Source organism: Cyprinodon tularosa, unplaced genomic scaffold (genome assembly GCF_016077235.1).
Source record: "Cyprinodon tularosa strain WSP-4 unplaced genomic scaffold, ASM1607723v1 ctg57, whole genome shotgun sequence".
Classification (NCBI taxonomy): Eukaryota; Metazoa; Chordata; class Actinopteri; order Cyprinodontiformes; family Cyprinodontidae; genus Cyprinodon; species Cyprinodon tularosa.
Genome location: NW_024039307.1, coordinates 1,119,918 through 1,138,223, shown reverse-complemented (window position 1 = coordinate 1,138,223; position 18,306 = coordinate 1,119,918). Strand labels below are relative to the sequence as shown.

The 18,306-nt window shown below is 39.5% G+C and overlaps 1 protein-coding gene across 4 annotated transcripts in view; it reads left to right on the top strand.

The window, feature by feature from the left end:
• Positions 1 to 4,884: 4,884 nt before the first annotated feature.
• samd11 (sterile alpha motif domain containing 11) overlaps positions 4,885 to 18,306 on the top strand; it is a 68,226-nt gene continuing 54,804 nt past the window's right edge. Inside the window, exons 1-2 of one of the 4 annotated variants that reach the window (XM_038305987.1) lie at positions 4,885 to 5,957; positions 6,747 to 6,838. In XM_038305987.1, coding sequence (XP_038161915.1) covers positions 5,504 to 5,957; positions 6,747 to 6,838 — 546 coding nt within the window. In that variant the 5' untranslated portion in view covers positions 4,885 to 5,503. Of the gene's footprint in view, positions 5,958 to 6,117; positions 6,269 to 6,569; positions 6,632 to 6,746; positions 6,839 to 18,306 lie in introns of those variants that run through there. The other 3 variants (XM_038305989.1, XM_038305991.1, XM_038305990.1) reach the window with 3 other exon arrangements.

The window sequence follows — 18,306 nt, the reverse complement described above, 5'->3', positions numbered from 1 at the left end:
ATTATCTGCAGAGGAATTTTCACCCTTCCTCTTCAGCTCAAAGATTGATTACGGTAAGTGTAGATTTGACTAAACGTATCTAAACGTAGAACTCCATCTGTCATCTTGGCCAGCTTCTTCGTTTCTGCTGAAGAAAAAGAACCCCACAACATAATGCTGCCAGCATCATATTTTCACCTAATGAAGCTCCCATTTAGGATAATCGGCAGTGTTATTTTTCTTTTTCGCCTTGCTGTTTTAGCCCAGAAGTTCAGCTTTGGTTGCATTTGACCAGAGAACCATTTTTCACAATGATTTTATTTGAGATGTAATTATGCTTATATTTAAAAATTATGTGTTGCTTTATCTTGGTCTGCCACATAAAATCCTGGTAAAATACAGTTATGACTGTGTGTATAACCAAAAATAATGGGAAAACTTCTTTAATAATAATCTGTATTTTAAAAATTCAGTCCAACAACATATGGCTCATTTTTACCAACCCACTCCTTCCATTTCTAATTTGAAAGCAGGAACAGCTCACATTTTCACAATTTGAGAGGTTGCGTCGGACATCTTTGGCTTCAGCATTTGGGTGGTAACAGGAGACAAGGTGGAGTCCTCGTAGGTGAAGTATAACAAATAGATGGTTGCATTCAGGCGGGAGGACGTAACCCACCCAGTGTGTTTGAGCTGCCTGTGGAGGTCTGCATGGGGACTCTACCTTTGCGGCTACCTCTGTCTCACCACAACTGGTCAGAAGTTTGCATACACCCATCATGGTCATGAATCTTTGATTCATTTGAAAACATTAAATCATTTATTTGAACTTTATTTTCACTGGGATGGATTTGCAGAGACATTCACTGATTTTACTGAAATGATTTAAATTTTACTTTAATTAATACTGACTTTAAATGGAGTGTATATTCTAATAGAATTGAACGTATCCTTCACACTGCATTTGATGCTGCATACATGCTTTTTGTAAGCAGGATTAAATTTTTGCCTTAACTCCTGCTGCATATTTAACCAGCTTTCTTGGGGGAGGTGCTTTAAATCAGTTATGTTTCTGGCATGAACCATTCATAATCCAGGTTTGGGCTCTCGAACTGATATGCTTCTTTTATGTATTCAGTTTTTATAATGGATTTATTATAGAATAAGTTTTTAGTGGAATGATTAAATTAGTGTTTTTGTGTGTCAATGTTATGTGACAGCCATGGTTTGGACTATACAGCGGCCAGAGTCTCAACCCAAGACAGACTTCAAAAGCCTATCTAATCTACTGTAGAGGCTGCAAATCATAAACTTCCCTTAACCTAAGCATAATGCTGCCACCACAATATATATATATATATATATATATATATATATATATATATATATATATATATATATATATATATATATATATATAAATATATATATATATATATATATATATATATATATATATATATATATATATATATATATATATATATTTATATATATAAATATATATATATATATATATATATATATATATTTATATATATATATATTTATATATATATATATATATATAAATATATATATATATATATATATATATATATATATATTTATATATATATATATATATATATAAATATATATATATATATATATATATATATATATATATATATATATATATTTATATATATATATATATATAAATATATGTATATATATATATATATATATATATATATATATATATATATATATATATATATATTTATATATATATATATATATATAAATATATATATATATATATATATATTTATATATATATATATAAATATATATATATATATAAATATATATATATATATATATAAATATATATATATATATATATATATATATATATATATATATATATATATATATATATATATATATATATATATATATATATATATATATATATATATATAAACTATCCCAAGAACCAATGAACAACTCACGCAGGAGGTCAGAAAAGAACCCCGAACATCTACAGCTCTGCAGGCCTCCCCTAGGGTCATCGGCCATTATTCAGAGAGACTGAAGGTGAAAACCTCCGTTGATCAAAAAGTAACTCATAAAATTTAACTTTATTAACTCAGACAACAAAAGTAAATAAAATATAAAGAATTTAAAGTGGTCTGGTGAAAGTTTGGGATAAAATACACCTTTGAAATTCTGGCTTTATACAGGGATCCACGCTCACCCTTCGAACACCCTTCAATACAGCTGCAGCTGTGCAAAGAAGAGTATAGGTGAAGGGTCCATTTAGAAGTGTCATAAAGGACCTATTTCCAGTCACAAAAGCTTGATGGCAGATGTTGGGACCAGGGCTGACTGAACCACTTGGAGCCAGAATAGCATAGATGGCTTTTCATTAATGATAAATGTCATCTGCATTTGAAAACTATATTGTCTTTACTCATTTTATCTTATCCTGAGGTTATTATTATTATTATTTAAGATTTTAAACATTACAAAGTAAAAAAAATAGCAGAACTGTCTCTCTCAAAGATGAATTTGTTAATACTTAAACTGAAAGGCAGAGCTGGTAAGTAAGGTGCAACGAAGCAATTTGTTTACTTAAGTCCAAATAACCAAATTGTTTTTAAGCTCTTGCGTCTATCCAGCAGAACCTGAAGATATCCATTTTCAAGCAAGCACCGTCTGAACTGAGAGTTATCTTGAACTAGGTTCACTTTGAACAGTAACACTGTGGTTACAGCAGCTTCCTGTTCAGGACAGAATCGGGACTTGGTGGAGCTCGAACACATTTCCTTTCTCCTAAGGACAAAGGTTTGGTTCAGACGGTTGATACTTGGACACAGATGAGTTTTTAAACAGGACAATTTTTCCAGACACATGACAACTGAAATGGATAAATAAGGCTAACTCAAACCATTACCTGTAATGGTGTAACGACACAACAATAGGTCCATAAGCAACAACAGGCCATAGACAACCGACCCGAAATATGCCCCATAAATACAGACTTGATCATTTGATCATTCTTCACCTTCACTAGACATGGATATACTTTAGTATATTCTGCTGTAAAATGAGTCTTATCGGGCTACCTTCAGCTTCACAGCCCCCCTCCTCACCCACGCTCTCTCCATTCATCTCCTGGTCGCAATCTTTACTCACTGTAGCAGCAACATCCACCTATTTTGGGAATTTTTTTCCGTTCTTCCAGCAGCTCTTCTTTGCTTTTTCTTTTCTGGAATCTGCTTAAGTACCTCTTTTTGGTATCCATCGTCGATAACACATGGTACGTAATGGTTATGGTTTTAATCTATGCTCTGGATTACCCATAATTCCAAGTCGTGGTGTAAAAAATAAAAAACTCAAATATATCATTCTTTTAAGATCTTTATTGCGGTTTGAAACATATTATATGAGTGTATTTTTTACCAACTGTATTATTGGTATGGTATTATTACCATATTAATTAGAAGTACCGCTGTCTGCTTTGCTATTGGTGTTGTGTTTAAACGGCTCACCATCATGTTAAAATCTGCCATGTGTTGGGGTATAAATAAGGTCCGGTCAGTCATCTTGATATTAGGTGAGTTTTAAGAGGAATTTTGTGCACCATTATATCTGCAATGAGACATCCTAGTCCACAATTGCGAAGGGGGCCAACCAGGTGTCAGTGACGGGGCCCCTAAGAGTTTGAAGGCCCCTAAGCAACTGCAGTCTCTGCTTACCAATATTTACGCCACTGATTGCCTGTTGAAACTTAAAGTTATTATGGAGGATTTTCATGCATTTTTAAAAAGACCTGCCCTCTCAACTTAAAAAAACAAATGTGCATGGGAAAGCATATACAAGCCTATTTCTCCTTCATGCTCTGTTTAAAAGTTGCTTTTCTCATAGCTCATACAAGCTTACTGTGTCTGAACGTCCGCCCTAACCCTTAAATCCCTCAATCACTATATAGAGCGGGGACCATATAGTGGTCATTATTGTGAACTCAGTTAACTGACTGTTCAGACAGATGATCACTGCTTCTTGCTCCATTGGTCACGTAACTCCTCCTCCACCACGCGGTGCATGCGCCATCTTTGTTATTAGTCACCGCTGTCGGGTAGCAACAGCCTATTGCAACAGCTGGCAGCTGTGACAGCAAATCCCATAATGCTTTGCGAGAAGAGCTCGCAAAAGTTGAGAAAGGTGAGCTTCAATGACTGTCTGAAACCGTAGCTCACCACAGATGTACGCCTAAACATGTGCATGTGCAGAAAAAGATAGCTAACGGGACGAGCAGGTAGGACACCCTTAAACATATCACCAGAATGATTGACAGTTAGGAGGACCACTTATTTAGATGATCCACCCAGAAATAAAGGATCGTCCTCTATACCTTTAATGCAAAAAAGGAAAAATGATCTCCAACATCCATAAAGACTAAAGCTCTAAAGGTTTGCGATTTCCTTCTTTGTCTAACTGTCATTCTACCAAATATTAATGATATGTACATTTTTAGGTTATCTGTACACCTTTTCGTTCTGTTTTTAGTTAAACACAGTTTAAAAGCAACTTTAATTGAACTCAATTAATTCACCTGCTGAATCCGAAAGCCTTAAAAAGTTCAATTTGATCTGATTTTGCTCAGAGCTGCAACATAAAGAAAGCATTCAGTCAAACTTCACATGATGTTTCTCTAATCTTTGATAAAGATTAATGTTTTCAGCTGGAAATGAAACCGTTATTTTACTCTTGATGAGTTGGTGGCTGGTTACTTCCACTCGCTCCCAGTTCTTCCTGGATGGGTCTGTGTCGCTGAGGCGCCGTCCCTCGCAGTCCCCCCTCCCCCGTCCCTTCCTTCCTGCGCTGCGCTCTCGCCAAGCCTCCGCTGTTTAAATGGGCCAAGTTGAGAAGCGGCGGAGAGTGCAAATCTTGTTTGGTCTGGGTCTGTGAACTTCAGCGTGACTTCAGCTACACCCTGCAGTCTCATTCTTAACAACTCTTTCAAAACTTCATGCGGCATTAATTACAAACTGAAAAATACTCAGTTAAAGTTTGGTTTCTGTTTAATGACGTGTGGCGATATGGTTTATTTTATTTTATTTATTAGATAAAAAGTGTAGGTGATATATAAATCCCAAATCCCCACGAAAAAAAGAAAAAAAATCGGTTTTAATAATAAAATCGTTTATATTTCTCCCAGTGATAGGACGAGCCGCTCTAAGCAGCAGTGATCTAACCTAAGTGGCTCAGGGCTTCCCAGCATGTCAGGTATTAACAGAGCGACTCAGATTAAATGTGGGAGGTAGAGCTGCGAGGCTGCCGCTGCGACCTGGAAACTACTGAATGGGAATCTATCCGGCAACTTTAGCAGACCGCTCTCTCACGGCGACACGGGGGCTCCTCTGCGTAAAACCGAGCGGCGCGTCTTCCAGTCTGGCTCAGCCCAGCTCGCTCGCCAGCAGGACGCTCAACTTGGATCAGGCGCGCAGCTTCTCACTCGGCTCCCACTAACATGCCTGCCATCAAAAAGGAGCGGCTGGATGGAGACGACATGGCTCTGACCGCCTTCAACCAGTCCGAATACCTGGCCCCTTTAAATGCCACCGCCATCCCAGTGGTGACCCCGCACCCGCCGCCCTACGAGCACATTTTCGCCCATCATCGCGCGTACTTGGGGCTCCACGACTCGGCGCTGCATCACCAGCACCTCCACCACCACACGGACGACTTGATGCTGGAGAGGTTCTCCTCCATCCCGGACTTTCAGCCCTTCTTCGATAACGGGGAGCCCTGCATCGAGGTGGAGTGCGGAGAGAACAAGGCTTTGCTTTATATCAACAAACTGTGTCAGGGCAGTAAGGGACCCTCGATCAAATACAGGGGCGAGTGGCTCACCCCCAACGAGTTCCAGTTTGTTAGTGGACGGGAGACAGCCAAAGACTGGAAGAGGAGCATCAGACACAAAGGTAAGATTAACTTTCATTCAATGTATGAAAACATTTTATCATCCCTTTTAAACTCCACTGTGTTTTGGAGTGAAAGGGTTACAGCAGTCAGTGCGTAAGGAGACAGATGGGTAAAAGGCGCATAGATAGCCTCCTCTCTCCGTCCGAGAGTTTGGCACAGACCCTGGGCTGCGATCGCTCTCCATGCCAGGGCTTCTGGATGGGATAAGATAAAAAAACAGGAAATATTCCCCTTAAAGCTTTATATCGACTTGGATCAGGTTGTCTTTCATGGGATTTGACGCTTTTACGCAGTAAAAGTTGGACTTAAAGTAAGTGTTGTGACTCAAATGAACTATATTGCCTTTAATTGTATAGCTGCTGTTTGGATACATTTTTTTTGGAGTGTGGTAGATCCAATTTTAAACAATTTAGCCAAATATTGTTGATTTTTTTATGTGTTTTTCTTAGTTGGTTGGGATGTATTTTCTGCTACGATGACCTCCAGTTTTTGCACACACAAACAGGGGCAGGAGTGACACATTAAGTGGGTGTGTGGGGAGGGATGTCCCCCCCAGGTCCATAATGATATCCTAATCATTTGTTATGCCATTTCTTATGGCTAGATGACAGTAGGCTTCTGTCTGGGTAGCTGTCCACACTGTGGATGCAGTTAATGTCAAAGTCAAATGAGTGTAAGTTCCATTTATCTGCTGGAGCTTTGAAAGTCTAAACTATCTGAAGCTGGTTTATAATGTGAGAAAATTAACTAGTTTCTAAATATCTACTGTATATCTTTTTTTTTGTTAGGGAAAAGTCTCAAGACTCTTATGTCCAAAGGAATCTTACAGGTGCACCCTCCAATTTGTGACTGCCCCGGCTGCCGGATTTCATCTCCAGTGGTAAGAATGCTGCTTCGTCTTCATGTTTAAATTCAAAATTAAAAGCTTTTTATTACTTCTAGAACTCAAATGCATCTTTTTGTTGTTGATGTTTGTGCTGAAAAGGGTTCAAAGATTGCTGAGAAAATCAAAATAAAGCAGCACGTTTACAGCATTTGTGGATAAAATACTGTATTAAAAAATATTTTTACTTAAAAAGAACTTTTTTTAGTGCGTAGGATTACTGTGTGATCATAGGATCACAGACAAGTCTTTACCAGCTGCATCCCATTTTGACTTTATGCTTTGGAATAAATTGGACTGATCTGAATCCAAACTGGGTCCCATATAATGATATATGGACCTACTTGCTTGTTAAGTACCTCAAATGAAGTTTGTTGTGATTTGGCACTTTTTAATAAATAAAAAACCTCTCCTGTTTGAAATAATCGATTGTTTCTGCGATGAAAAGATGCATCTACGTTTGGTTCGCTTGATAACAGTTGGGCTAGTGGTTCTGGTATTTTTCCGAGGGATCTATGTGAGCACATTCTAGACTTGCGTCTCTTTTACCCTTCATGGTGAGGACCCCACAGGCTCACATGTCAAATTTGATGGTAATTCTTCACAGCTTGAACAGTGGATCCTCTCTCTGCCCTTTTGTGTCGAAAAGAGCTCTTTATTTAAAAGCAGTGAACTGCCAATTAATTCCTCCAGACGTTAGACATATTGTTGGTCAGGATCATTACAGCCTGACTGAATCAGCTTCCTCCTCACCTGTCCGCCGTTGAACTCTTGTTTGCCTAGCTCTTTCCTCAGGGGCTCGAACCGGGGGCGCCGTGCCAAACCTTGAGGCCTTGCAGGTGTGTCACGATTATGGCATCACCGCACTCTTTTTTTTCTTCCCCCTGCGTCTGTGTGTCAGCTTTGAGCAAGCACGCCATCAAATCTGTTCACACAGGTGCAGCCGGCTGTGTGTGTGTGTTTTATCACCACAGAGCGCATCTGTCGTCGCTCCCAAGCACTAATCTTGAGGGAAGGGTGTAAGAGGCTTAGCGAGCTACTGAGCACGGCTACCGCTGATTATTGTGTGCGAGGCATGCAAGGCGAAGGAGGTTTTGATAAGCCGGAGGTGTTTGAGTGATATAGGTAAACTGGTGACATTTCTTTCAGCTGAGAATGGAGACCTACACCTTAACAGGAAAGGTCCCAGCCAAAACAAATTACAAAGAGGAGGGGGTCATATTTTGTATTTTACTTTATGAGATCCTGAGCGTGCAGAGTTGTGTTTAGGCTCATTACAGATTTGAGAGTGATTGGTTTTTTTTGGCCTGCCACGGCTTGTGCGGTTCCACTTCAATTAGAGCCTTGACGGAGAAAACTTTGTTACTTACGTAAGCAGAGATATGAGAGCCTTAAGGTTGTTGTTGCTGTAGTCTTTTCTCCTGCTTCCCCACTCCTTGTGTGGTGGTGAAGCCTTAAGCCTAACCCACCAAGTTAATATTACCCTAACCCCCCCACACACACTCACACACTGACGCACATGTTGGCAGTTCCATGTGAGGCAGTGAGGGTTAGGCGGAGGAGGTGAGGCAGCGGGACTCGTATAGCCTGTGCTGGCGTCTCTCCCCACTGACTGACTCCCCTCAGGGCATGGCTGCAGCACAGCACTCCCTCATTGATGAGCTCTCTGCTGCAAACACACACACACACACACACACCAAGCCTGCCTACTGACACAAATTACCTCATGCCGACATTTATTTTGAAAGTTTGACGGCTGAACTTTGAGTGATCTTGTTTCGCTTATAGGCATGAAGCAAGCGATCATAAAGTGCAGCAGCTGTTTGGAAGAGGTTTCACCTGCCTGCCCAGTAGCCGCTCATCATGACACAAACTGCTCAAGAGCTTAAAAATGGAGGGAACTTTTGATTATTTGGATTCCACTGTGACACTGGGTCAGAGCATCTTTTAAAAAGTTGATTTATTTTTTATTGGTGTAGAAAGACGAAGCATGTATGTAGACCTTTGATATATCATACACATAAAGTGACACATGTGAGGCATTCTGGCTAACAGCTTATGGAAAACCCTAAACTCAATTTCTTAGGGGTTTAGAGTTTTACATCAGACCTATAAAATCATTTTAATACACATAGTTCAGACTGCCTGAAAGTATGTCCATGTACTGCATTTTACAGCCTTTGAGCCCATTTTGCCTGAATTACAGCATGAGTGTATCATGGCGTGGAGGTGAAGAGCCCGTGGTTCTGCTGAGGGGTTCAGGAAGCCTAGCTTGCTTTAAAAGCATGTCTGAGTTGGTATTTATCCTCTTTCTCTTGAAAATAGGGTTTTTCTGCAGGGTTTATGTCAGGAAAGTTGGATTGTAGGACAAACTCACCAATACCTTATAAAGAAGGCAGAAGTACTTTTCACAATGGGGGAGGGAGTCATATCCTCCTGAGAAAAAAACAAAAAAGGTGCAACCTGCAGCCTCATCTTAATATCACTATGCAGTATTCTTCGTGTGACAAACTGATTGGACTTAAATAAATGTTAGCACACTATTAGGGTGGAAAGCATTACAGATCTGTGGGTGTATTATCTCTACTTAGGTGGTGTTTGTTAATGCATCGTAAAAATATTTTAAAGCGGTTAAGCCTGAATTAAGTTGTTAATTCCAAAACAGAAGTAAAATTTCAATGAAAAACATTAAAATAAGATGGAAATATAAATGAGAGTTTCTATTTATTCTGCTCAGTATCTGGGCCTATGTTTGCTAAGCACTTTTTTTTATCATCTTAAGTTTTGTCCCTACCCTGACATTTACTGACATCACAGCATATGGCCTTGAGCAGCATTAGAGGAAGCATGAAGTTCTCCTGATGTAGCTCAGCTCTGACTTTGGACTTGATCAAACACAGCAGACCAACTACTGGAAATTATATTCTTTACCAATTCATCACTGATTATGAAGACCCCTTGATCTCAGCTATGATCATGTCCTTTTTTACTCTCTACTCCAGACTCTGGGATCTCAAAATATAAATAAAATGTTCCTCTGAAAAGATTATGCCTTGTGATTATTTTAATTACATTAACACAAGCTTTTCTGCACATCCTATCAAAGCCTTTTCTGCTTGTGCACTTTATTTTCTTTATAAGTTTTCCTTACACTAAACTTTCTGTTTGTATTCTGCATAAATATGGCATTTTGTGTTTAGCAGCCACTTTTCCTGGCTAACCTTTGTTGCGAAGACTTGTCTATGAACTTTTCTTTCCTGTTTTTATTGATCTAAATGTCTGAGAACCAATATTTTGGGGTCTTCGCAGCTGGAAACCATTATCTGCACAATTACAAGAAATAAATGTTACAAATATCGCTATATCTGTAAGAAGTATACATTTAATTCCTAAAGTTTAATTACTAAAATACACACAGTCCTTTATAGTGTCTTAATGTCTTATGAGACTGATGTGGTTCTGTCATGTACGGCCAGAATCAGGCGATTCATCTATTATTGACCCTTAAAGTTAGTTTCTGTTATAAGTTGTTGGTTTATATATATTTTGTTTGTTGATATGTCTGGGTTGCGTTTAGGTGTGTCTGTGTGCGTGATTGTTTTTAAGTCCAGTGCTGGCCTTCTTGTTAGGCCTGCATGTGCATCAGTGTGTGTGTGCGTGTCTCCTCCCAGGAGAGCAGGGCTTCCTCTGCTCTGTTATTTCAGCGGAACTGGCGGAGGCTGGGAGGAAATTGCTCTCCCCTCCTCCTGCTTGTAAAGACCTCTTCCAATCAAGGGCTCCTTTCGACGGAGTGGAAATAAACCCGCTGCTAGACGCACATCTGCACGAACACACAGACACATCACGCACTTTTGATTCCTTTCCCTTAAAACTTTCAGTCTATCCCAACTCATTTGTCTCCATGAATGTTTGTGATAATTGCTGATGTTACTATGCCTTGCAAAATTGTTTGTGCCCATAAATGCCCTTTTTTTGGTAACTTGTCATGTTACAACTTCAGTCATATGGATCATTTGATAGATGTTTGATAGCTGCAGAGATTTGCTGTTTATTCAGTATAATCAGTCAACAGGAGGTGGTTAGCTGTACGTTAATCTGCTCATTATGAGAGGGCACGAAGAAGGTCTTTTCTGAAAGAAAGCCAAAATGCACGTACAAGGAACGACAAAGATATGAAGACCGATTAGAGGAATGTAACTCTTTCGCTTAATGTGGTGGAGTGTCATCGTATTTACCTGGTTACAGAGGTAGAAACACAGTGGTGGTAGCATCATGCTACATGATGGTACTGATGGATAGAGCTAAAACAAGAAAAACACTAAAAAGGAAATTTTTACATCAAATTATTTGCATGTTATGATGGCATAGTCACAGTTTAGCTTTGAAGGCAAGACATGATAAAGGCTCAATATAAATGCACCCTGATATTTTCTATCTTTACACCTCAAATAAATGAGAAACCCATATATTTTTCCATTCACTTATCTATGTAGACATTTATAGTTGTAATATAAGAACATGTACAATAGAACACGGTGTGTGGATACTTTTAAAAGGCAATGTGGATGGTTTGGGTCAGCTGCAGTGAGGGTCCATTTGTTGTGCGGCTTTTTTATTTTTTGTGACTGTATTTTGGATTGTATGTTGTCTATCCAGTGCTGCTATGGCAACACTAGAATCAATGTTTAATCACCATAGGACTGCAGTGTTGTCAAAAATATTTCTGCATGTTAGTGTGTGTCTGTATAGGTTATGGATTTTACCTCTGTTACATAGAGACCAGCTTATGTGCATGAAAACATTTGTTCGATTCCATCTTCTCCATATGAGCTATTTATTCAAAATTGAAAAAAAAGAAAAAAAGTTAGCCATCGGCTTCAGTATTTGTGCTCCCGAAAAGGAAGACGCTGGATGTATTTTCATGCACTGTGTTGCGTCGTATGAGTGCACTGATGTGATTGATGTGAGTGTGAGTGTTTGGGTGTGCGCTCTGCTAAAATATGGCTCAAATATGTTGGAGCATCTGTCTATTAGCCTAATGTGGTTAACGCGATGACGCCCATGGCGGTGTCTGTTGAAAAGCCGCCTCCCCAACATCTGTGAGTGGTGTGTGGAGAAATATGCACTAGCCAGTCAGCTAGTTTTGGCTGCTTTAGTGCAGATGCAGAGCAGCGGGCCTGTTATGTCAGTCTTACACATTTCAATGATTAATCAGTGCTTCCAAAAAACACTTTAAAGTATGCAGGTATTATGGGCTGCAACTAGATTGGTCTTCCACCATTAATCTGTAGTTAAGGTTATCTGTCTCTTCTCTAAAACTATCAGCAGCATTATCTTCGATTTAAAAGCCAGTTTCTATTCTTTGTCAAGATGAATTTTACAAATTTTCATTCTTCCTTAGTCTGGTGTCCCTCTTGGCTCACCCTTTGCTGGTTTGTTAAGGGGGAAGGAAAGGTACGGTTGTTACCTGTCTGAAGCCTCACTCTGGGAAACTCGGTGGGACTACACCCACACACACACACACCCACACACACACACATAGAAAGAATGAGGGAGGAAAGAAAGAAGAGGGAAGGGGGAGAGCAAGAGGCGCGCTTGCACGCCTGACTGCACCGGTACTGACCTCCCAGCGCCGAGCCGGCAGCCTCCCCTCCACCTCGCCGCCTTCCCTCGTACCAGCCCCCCTCCCCCCGCCTTGTGCCGCTCCACTGGGTTGCAACTGCCCGCTCGGCTCAGCACACGGGGGCCGAGTGCAAGAGAGCGTGCGTGTTTGCCTATGCGTGTGTGCATGCGTCCGTTTGTGTGTGAGGTGTGGGTTTTGGTCGCATGCCTGTTTGCCCTGAAGCACATTCTCACTTTTTTTTTCTCTCCTTCTCACACATGGCCTTCAGCAACCAAGTGTTGCCCATGGTCTATATGTATGCCACACACAGCTTTATGTTTTTGCCTCATGAAGCTGTGGCATTGGTATATAATCGCATGGCTGAGTAATTGTTGCGTTTATGAAACAAAACCTTATCTTTTGACATTGTGAGGAATACAATCTTAGAACATCAGAGCCTTAAACTTGAACTTTAAACCACACTGTGCTGCCCTTATCCTGAGTGGAGTGTAAACATTATTTGGCTTTTAATAAATCAGGCTCCAACAACATTCTTGCTCACATCTAGGATCAAAATACTCTATATTTAGCAAAAAACTGACATTTAAGTTTGATTTCTTTTAGGGCTGAGTGATATGAAGAAAATCTAACATCATGATATATTTGGGCTACACCGTGATACACGATATATATCACGATATGTTTAAATTACCTTCAAAAACAAGAAAGTGCATAAAATTGCACTGATATTCTCATTCGAACTTTTGGTTTCAAATGTAATTTTGTTTTATTTTAACCAGCTCAAAGCTTTTCACTAATATTTCTGCCACATTATGTCTTTGGGTGTCAGTATTAGACCTTTAACATGATCCCAGCAATCAAACAGGAAACAAAGCAAAAATACGCAATACTGAATAAATTGCAAAATAAAAAAGGGCTCTTTTGTGCATAATAAAAAAAAAAGGGTGGAATGAAAAATAAATTGATCTTAAATTACCAAAACAAAAGTGGAAATACCGTCCAAAAATTAGATTAAGGGCAAATCTGTACGTATATGAGCATTATCAGAGAGTCTCCAAAATCTTTGCACTGATCTTTACGGGCTGGGAATTTTAAAGAAGCACAAAAAGTTATCAATTTGTGAACATTGCCAAGTTTAGACAACGCCTGCAAAACCTCTGAACAAGACCACATAGCACCGCGGGTATCAGAGCATCTAAAAATCATTTAAATAACGTAATAAATAGCATCTGTGATTTCCCTCCACCTCTTCCTGTTTCTCTCATTTGAGATCACTTTTTCAAACCAAGAGGCCAATGCCATCAGCTTCACAGCTGATTTATTTAATGTTTTAATTGGTGTGCGTGGAGACGCTGACATGCGGGGTTTACAACATTCTTTATTTTGCAGCAGATATCTCTTTTGGACTTCTTATAAATTAGCAACTTTTGTTCGACATCCTGGGTGTGAAATCCAAACCACTGTCGTATATTGCTTAGCTGAAAAACCTGTTGTCGCCATATTTTGTTTGCCGGTTGCTGTAGTGTGCATGCGTGCCGTGCAGAAAATAATCCTGTTTGGAGGAGGGGTTTATGATGCATTCAAAATGCGTGGGAAAAATAAAATTCTCAGTAAAATAGATGCAGACGGCTTAATGTCGTCATGCGAATTTGTTATCGATGGCTGCGCTAGAGTCATTTTTAATATCGTGGGTGGAAAAACTTGAGATACATCGAGTATATTCGATATATTGCCCAACGCCAATTTCTTTGATTATATATATAGACAAACAGAATTTGATTGTGCGAACATGCTAGATGGTTGATGGGTTATGGTGCATTATATAAAAAAGTTGAGATTGATCAACATATGCAAATAAAATGCTTATTAATGCAGGTTTAACCAATATACCTTTGGAAAAAATATGTTAAAAGTGAAAAATTTATATAGAAAATTTTCAAGTAAGCTTAATTTGCAAGTAGGTTTAACATTAATAAAATGTGTGAAAACTCAGCACATATCAAACCTCTGGTCTGTTTTCTATCTCCCTCTGCCTAACCCTGAACAGAAAGGCCCTGGCTGGGTTCTAGATTGCTATGAGGCAACATAACTCAGAACTGCTCCCAGCTCAGAATCAGATTAAGTTTATTGCCGTTTAAATCTATTAAAAACATAAAGAATCCATTTGTTATTTAGCTACAGAATCAGACAGGATTCACTGGCCAGCAGTATCCACAGAGGTGCTTCATGCCACCAGCTGGCTTTTGTTTGCATTTTTCAACAGTTGTTTGTCAGGTGTGTTTGTCTATGCTCATATGATTTGATTATAACCAAACAAGGCAGATTTAAATCTTTACTGTGGCATGTACTGAATGGTTGGCTGTTCTTTTGTGTGGTCATTGTCTGAAGGTTTACCACAAGAGTTGAACAGCTCGGCTTAGTTAGTGGATGATCATTTTTGCTGTTGCTTAAACTTTTCCAATTTTACATCTTTTCTGTAACATTATGCTCAGATGTTATCAAATAAACCTCATTAATGAGTTCCTGGGATAATCTGTTTACTGTTAACCTTTTTGATTCCTCACATCCAACTATTACTTACTCTGATTTTTCACAGCAGGGAGGTTATCAGATGCCAGGTCTGTTATCAGTGTCCAAGTTTTAGAAAATGTGAATTAGAGTCACATTTTCCTACATGAACCTATAAAAATGTCACGCCCCAACATTTGATTCATAGATAAAGAGGTGAATGTTGACCAGAAAACTAGTTAGACCTTTAGATAGGGTTGGATTTTACTCATGGCAAAGTAATAGTTTGTTTTGGCCCTGTTTCAAAGCTCTTAGGTTATCGCTGTAATGACCGCCTCAGCTCCCTCTCCCACCCTCCCTCCATCTCCATCCCTCATTCTCCCCCTCCCATTCACCCTCAGTGCTCGCGCCAAGTCTGCCCGCCATCCCGCCTCCACAAACACACACACACACACACACACACACACACACACACAGTGAGGTAACGGCAGACAGGCGCGTGACTCATTAGGCATTCGTCCCCCAGGGAGATTGCCGGGGGGGCGCGTGTGAGGCTGGGAGAGAGCGGCGCAGCTGCAGGAATGTCACGGCCAGCTACTGCTGTGTGCGTGTGGGTGTGTGCTTGCACACGCAAGCTGGAGCCAGTGGCAGGCTACTGCACCTTTCAGGAAATAACGCAAGGAGAAAGAAGAAGGAGAGAGAAAATAACCCACTCATTAGTTCACTTTTGGACCAAGAAATTATTTAAAAGTCTAAAGAAATTTTGGAGAGAAAGCTTATGGTATCTCTTTGAAGAAAAACACCCTTGCTGGCTTGACTTCTGTTGACTTTTTCTATTCCAGAGAAGCATTTTGTTCCTTTTAAAACATACTGCTGCTGCAAAGTGTTGCATAACAACATCATCACAACAGGATGTTTGTGTATGATTATATAGAAAAAAATAGTCCTACAAATGCATAGATAAGGACACCCTTTAAATGTTACCTTTTACATAATTTACTGTTTTATCTGGCCTTTTTATTCTGACATGATGTGGCACAACTTAACTAAACTCTACTTATTTGAAATAATCATAAAGATAAAGTTAATTATTATCTGGTATCAACCCCCTTTTGTAGTTTCTATTTCAATTTACAGTCACTGATGACTTCAATAGATGGCTTGTATGATAATCACTGCTTGATGCAATATTTGGCATATGAATCAAAGCTGATGTGTATCTCTATCGACTTATTGTGCCTTAAAATAAGAAATTGATTTTAAATTTCTAAACAGATGCTACCATATTTTTTTATAAGTGAAATATGTGAAGATACAGGAACATATTTTAAAGTGTAAAAGAGATCTTTCCAGCCAAGCAGTCTGTTTTAAAAAAACAAACAAAAAAAACAAACTTGGGTGATACCCGAACTGAGCAGTTTTTCTTCTGCCCTGGCTGTTTTATTTTCATAGGTAGCACCACCTACTGTTTTGGAGGCCAACTGCAGCATTTATTGTAAACACAGAACAACCTGCTATGGAGGTTAGACACAGTTTTGACTCGCATTGAATGTTCGACATTGATTTCTGACCTGGGACCAGTTTATTTCATCAGAAATTGTAAGAGTAGGGCGTGCAGGTGGTGCATTGGCTTCCTGTTAAAAGGGACTTTTTCCTCTCCACTGTCGCTAAAAGCATGCTTAGTGTGAGGGATTACATTTGAGTCAATGAGTCGATGCAATCAACTGGTTTTCCTTAGATAGAAAACTTTGAATCAATTTGACTGTATGATCTGGTGAACTGTAAAGTACCTTGAGATGACGTGTGGTGAATTGGCGCTATAGAAATAAACTGAATTGAATTGGTTAGAGAGTATGGTCAATGTTCCATTCTATATCAGGCTAGGGCAGCATGTCCTCCGTCCTAATCAGTGTGATTGTATCCAACTTTATTCTGAAAAACCATAACATTATATTGCACAGCATTGTGGTTTTGTGGTGAATTATATCCTTTCTATTCTGCTTGTTGGTCTTGTGTCTGTAATTTGACAGGGTGTGTTGAGATACACAATCTGGTGCTTGAAGGAGAGATTTGAAAGCAGTCAGACAGGAAAATCTCTAGTCTACAGTTTTTGGATGTAAAGTTACTTAACATTTGTCCTCAGTCCCGATAAACCCATCTTTTCTCTCTTTTGCATCCATTGTTCTACTGACTCCTTCTTCTACATTTTTTCTTCTTCTTCTTGTTGTGTTTATTGGCGGTTGGCAACAAACTTAATAGTAGCATTACCGCCACTTACTGGTATGGAGTGTGGCTCTCGTTGGTCTAACGCTCTTTTTTCTACATTTTTTGCTTCTGTGGCAGTGTTAAGAGCACCACCCTCTGGCCTGGCATAAGTATTGCAACGCCTTTTACTGCTCCTCTGGCTTCATGCGTTTTCATCTTTTCACTCAAACTTTTCAGTGTGGAAAGTCTTTTCGACTCCATGTGGACATAAGCAAGAATTGAATAACTGCATTTCACTGGGACTTTAGAGGAGATGGCTAAATGTGTTTAAATAGTGAAATGGTTTGATCTGATGTGCTCTTGGTGCCTTCATTTTGTAAAAAAGCCGAAAGTAAATCTGCATATTTTTATATAGAGCAAATCTGTACGTATATGAGCTATAGGTCATACTATAATAATTTTTTTATATTCTTTCTAAACAGCTGCGTTTGCTTTAAATATCTTTTTATATTTGTCTTGGTGCGTATCATATGGAGTTTAATTGCAGTAATTGCTGACCCGATGAGGCTGTTTGGATCAGTGTTATCAGTGTTACTGCATGCATGTGCCTCTATATGGATGTTTTTCTTTTTGGCATCTAACGTGAAGCCCAGATATATTTCTTGGCTGCCTGACTGTCAGACTGAAAGCGTGGGAGGCGATATTCATAGAGGTGCTTTTAGTGGGACTTTTATGAGAGACTTTTTTCCATGGCTGAAAGGAGGTTGACCACACACACACACACACAGCAAGGTTGCACGGGCTCAGCAAACACCCCCGCGTGTTTGTGTGTGCACATGCTCGGCTCTCTTCCTTCGAGCACGCCTGCGTAGGGGCTGCCAGGGGTGTGTTCTGCTTCATGTTTTGTTTCGGAGAGCCCTCCTCTGTGCTACGGAAGTGTTGCCGGAAGCAGTGGGAGCTCACCCCCGGTTCTGCGTCAGTGCCACTAAAGAAAGGATTGGGGCTTTCCGGGAGGAGGGAGGAAGGGATGGGGGCTGTCAGCCTGGGTATGTCACGGCCATGTGGGTGGTTGTCTATGCGCGCACTCATAGGCGCAGTCACGACAACTCTTAGAAAAGCTATTCTTGTA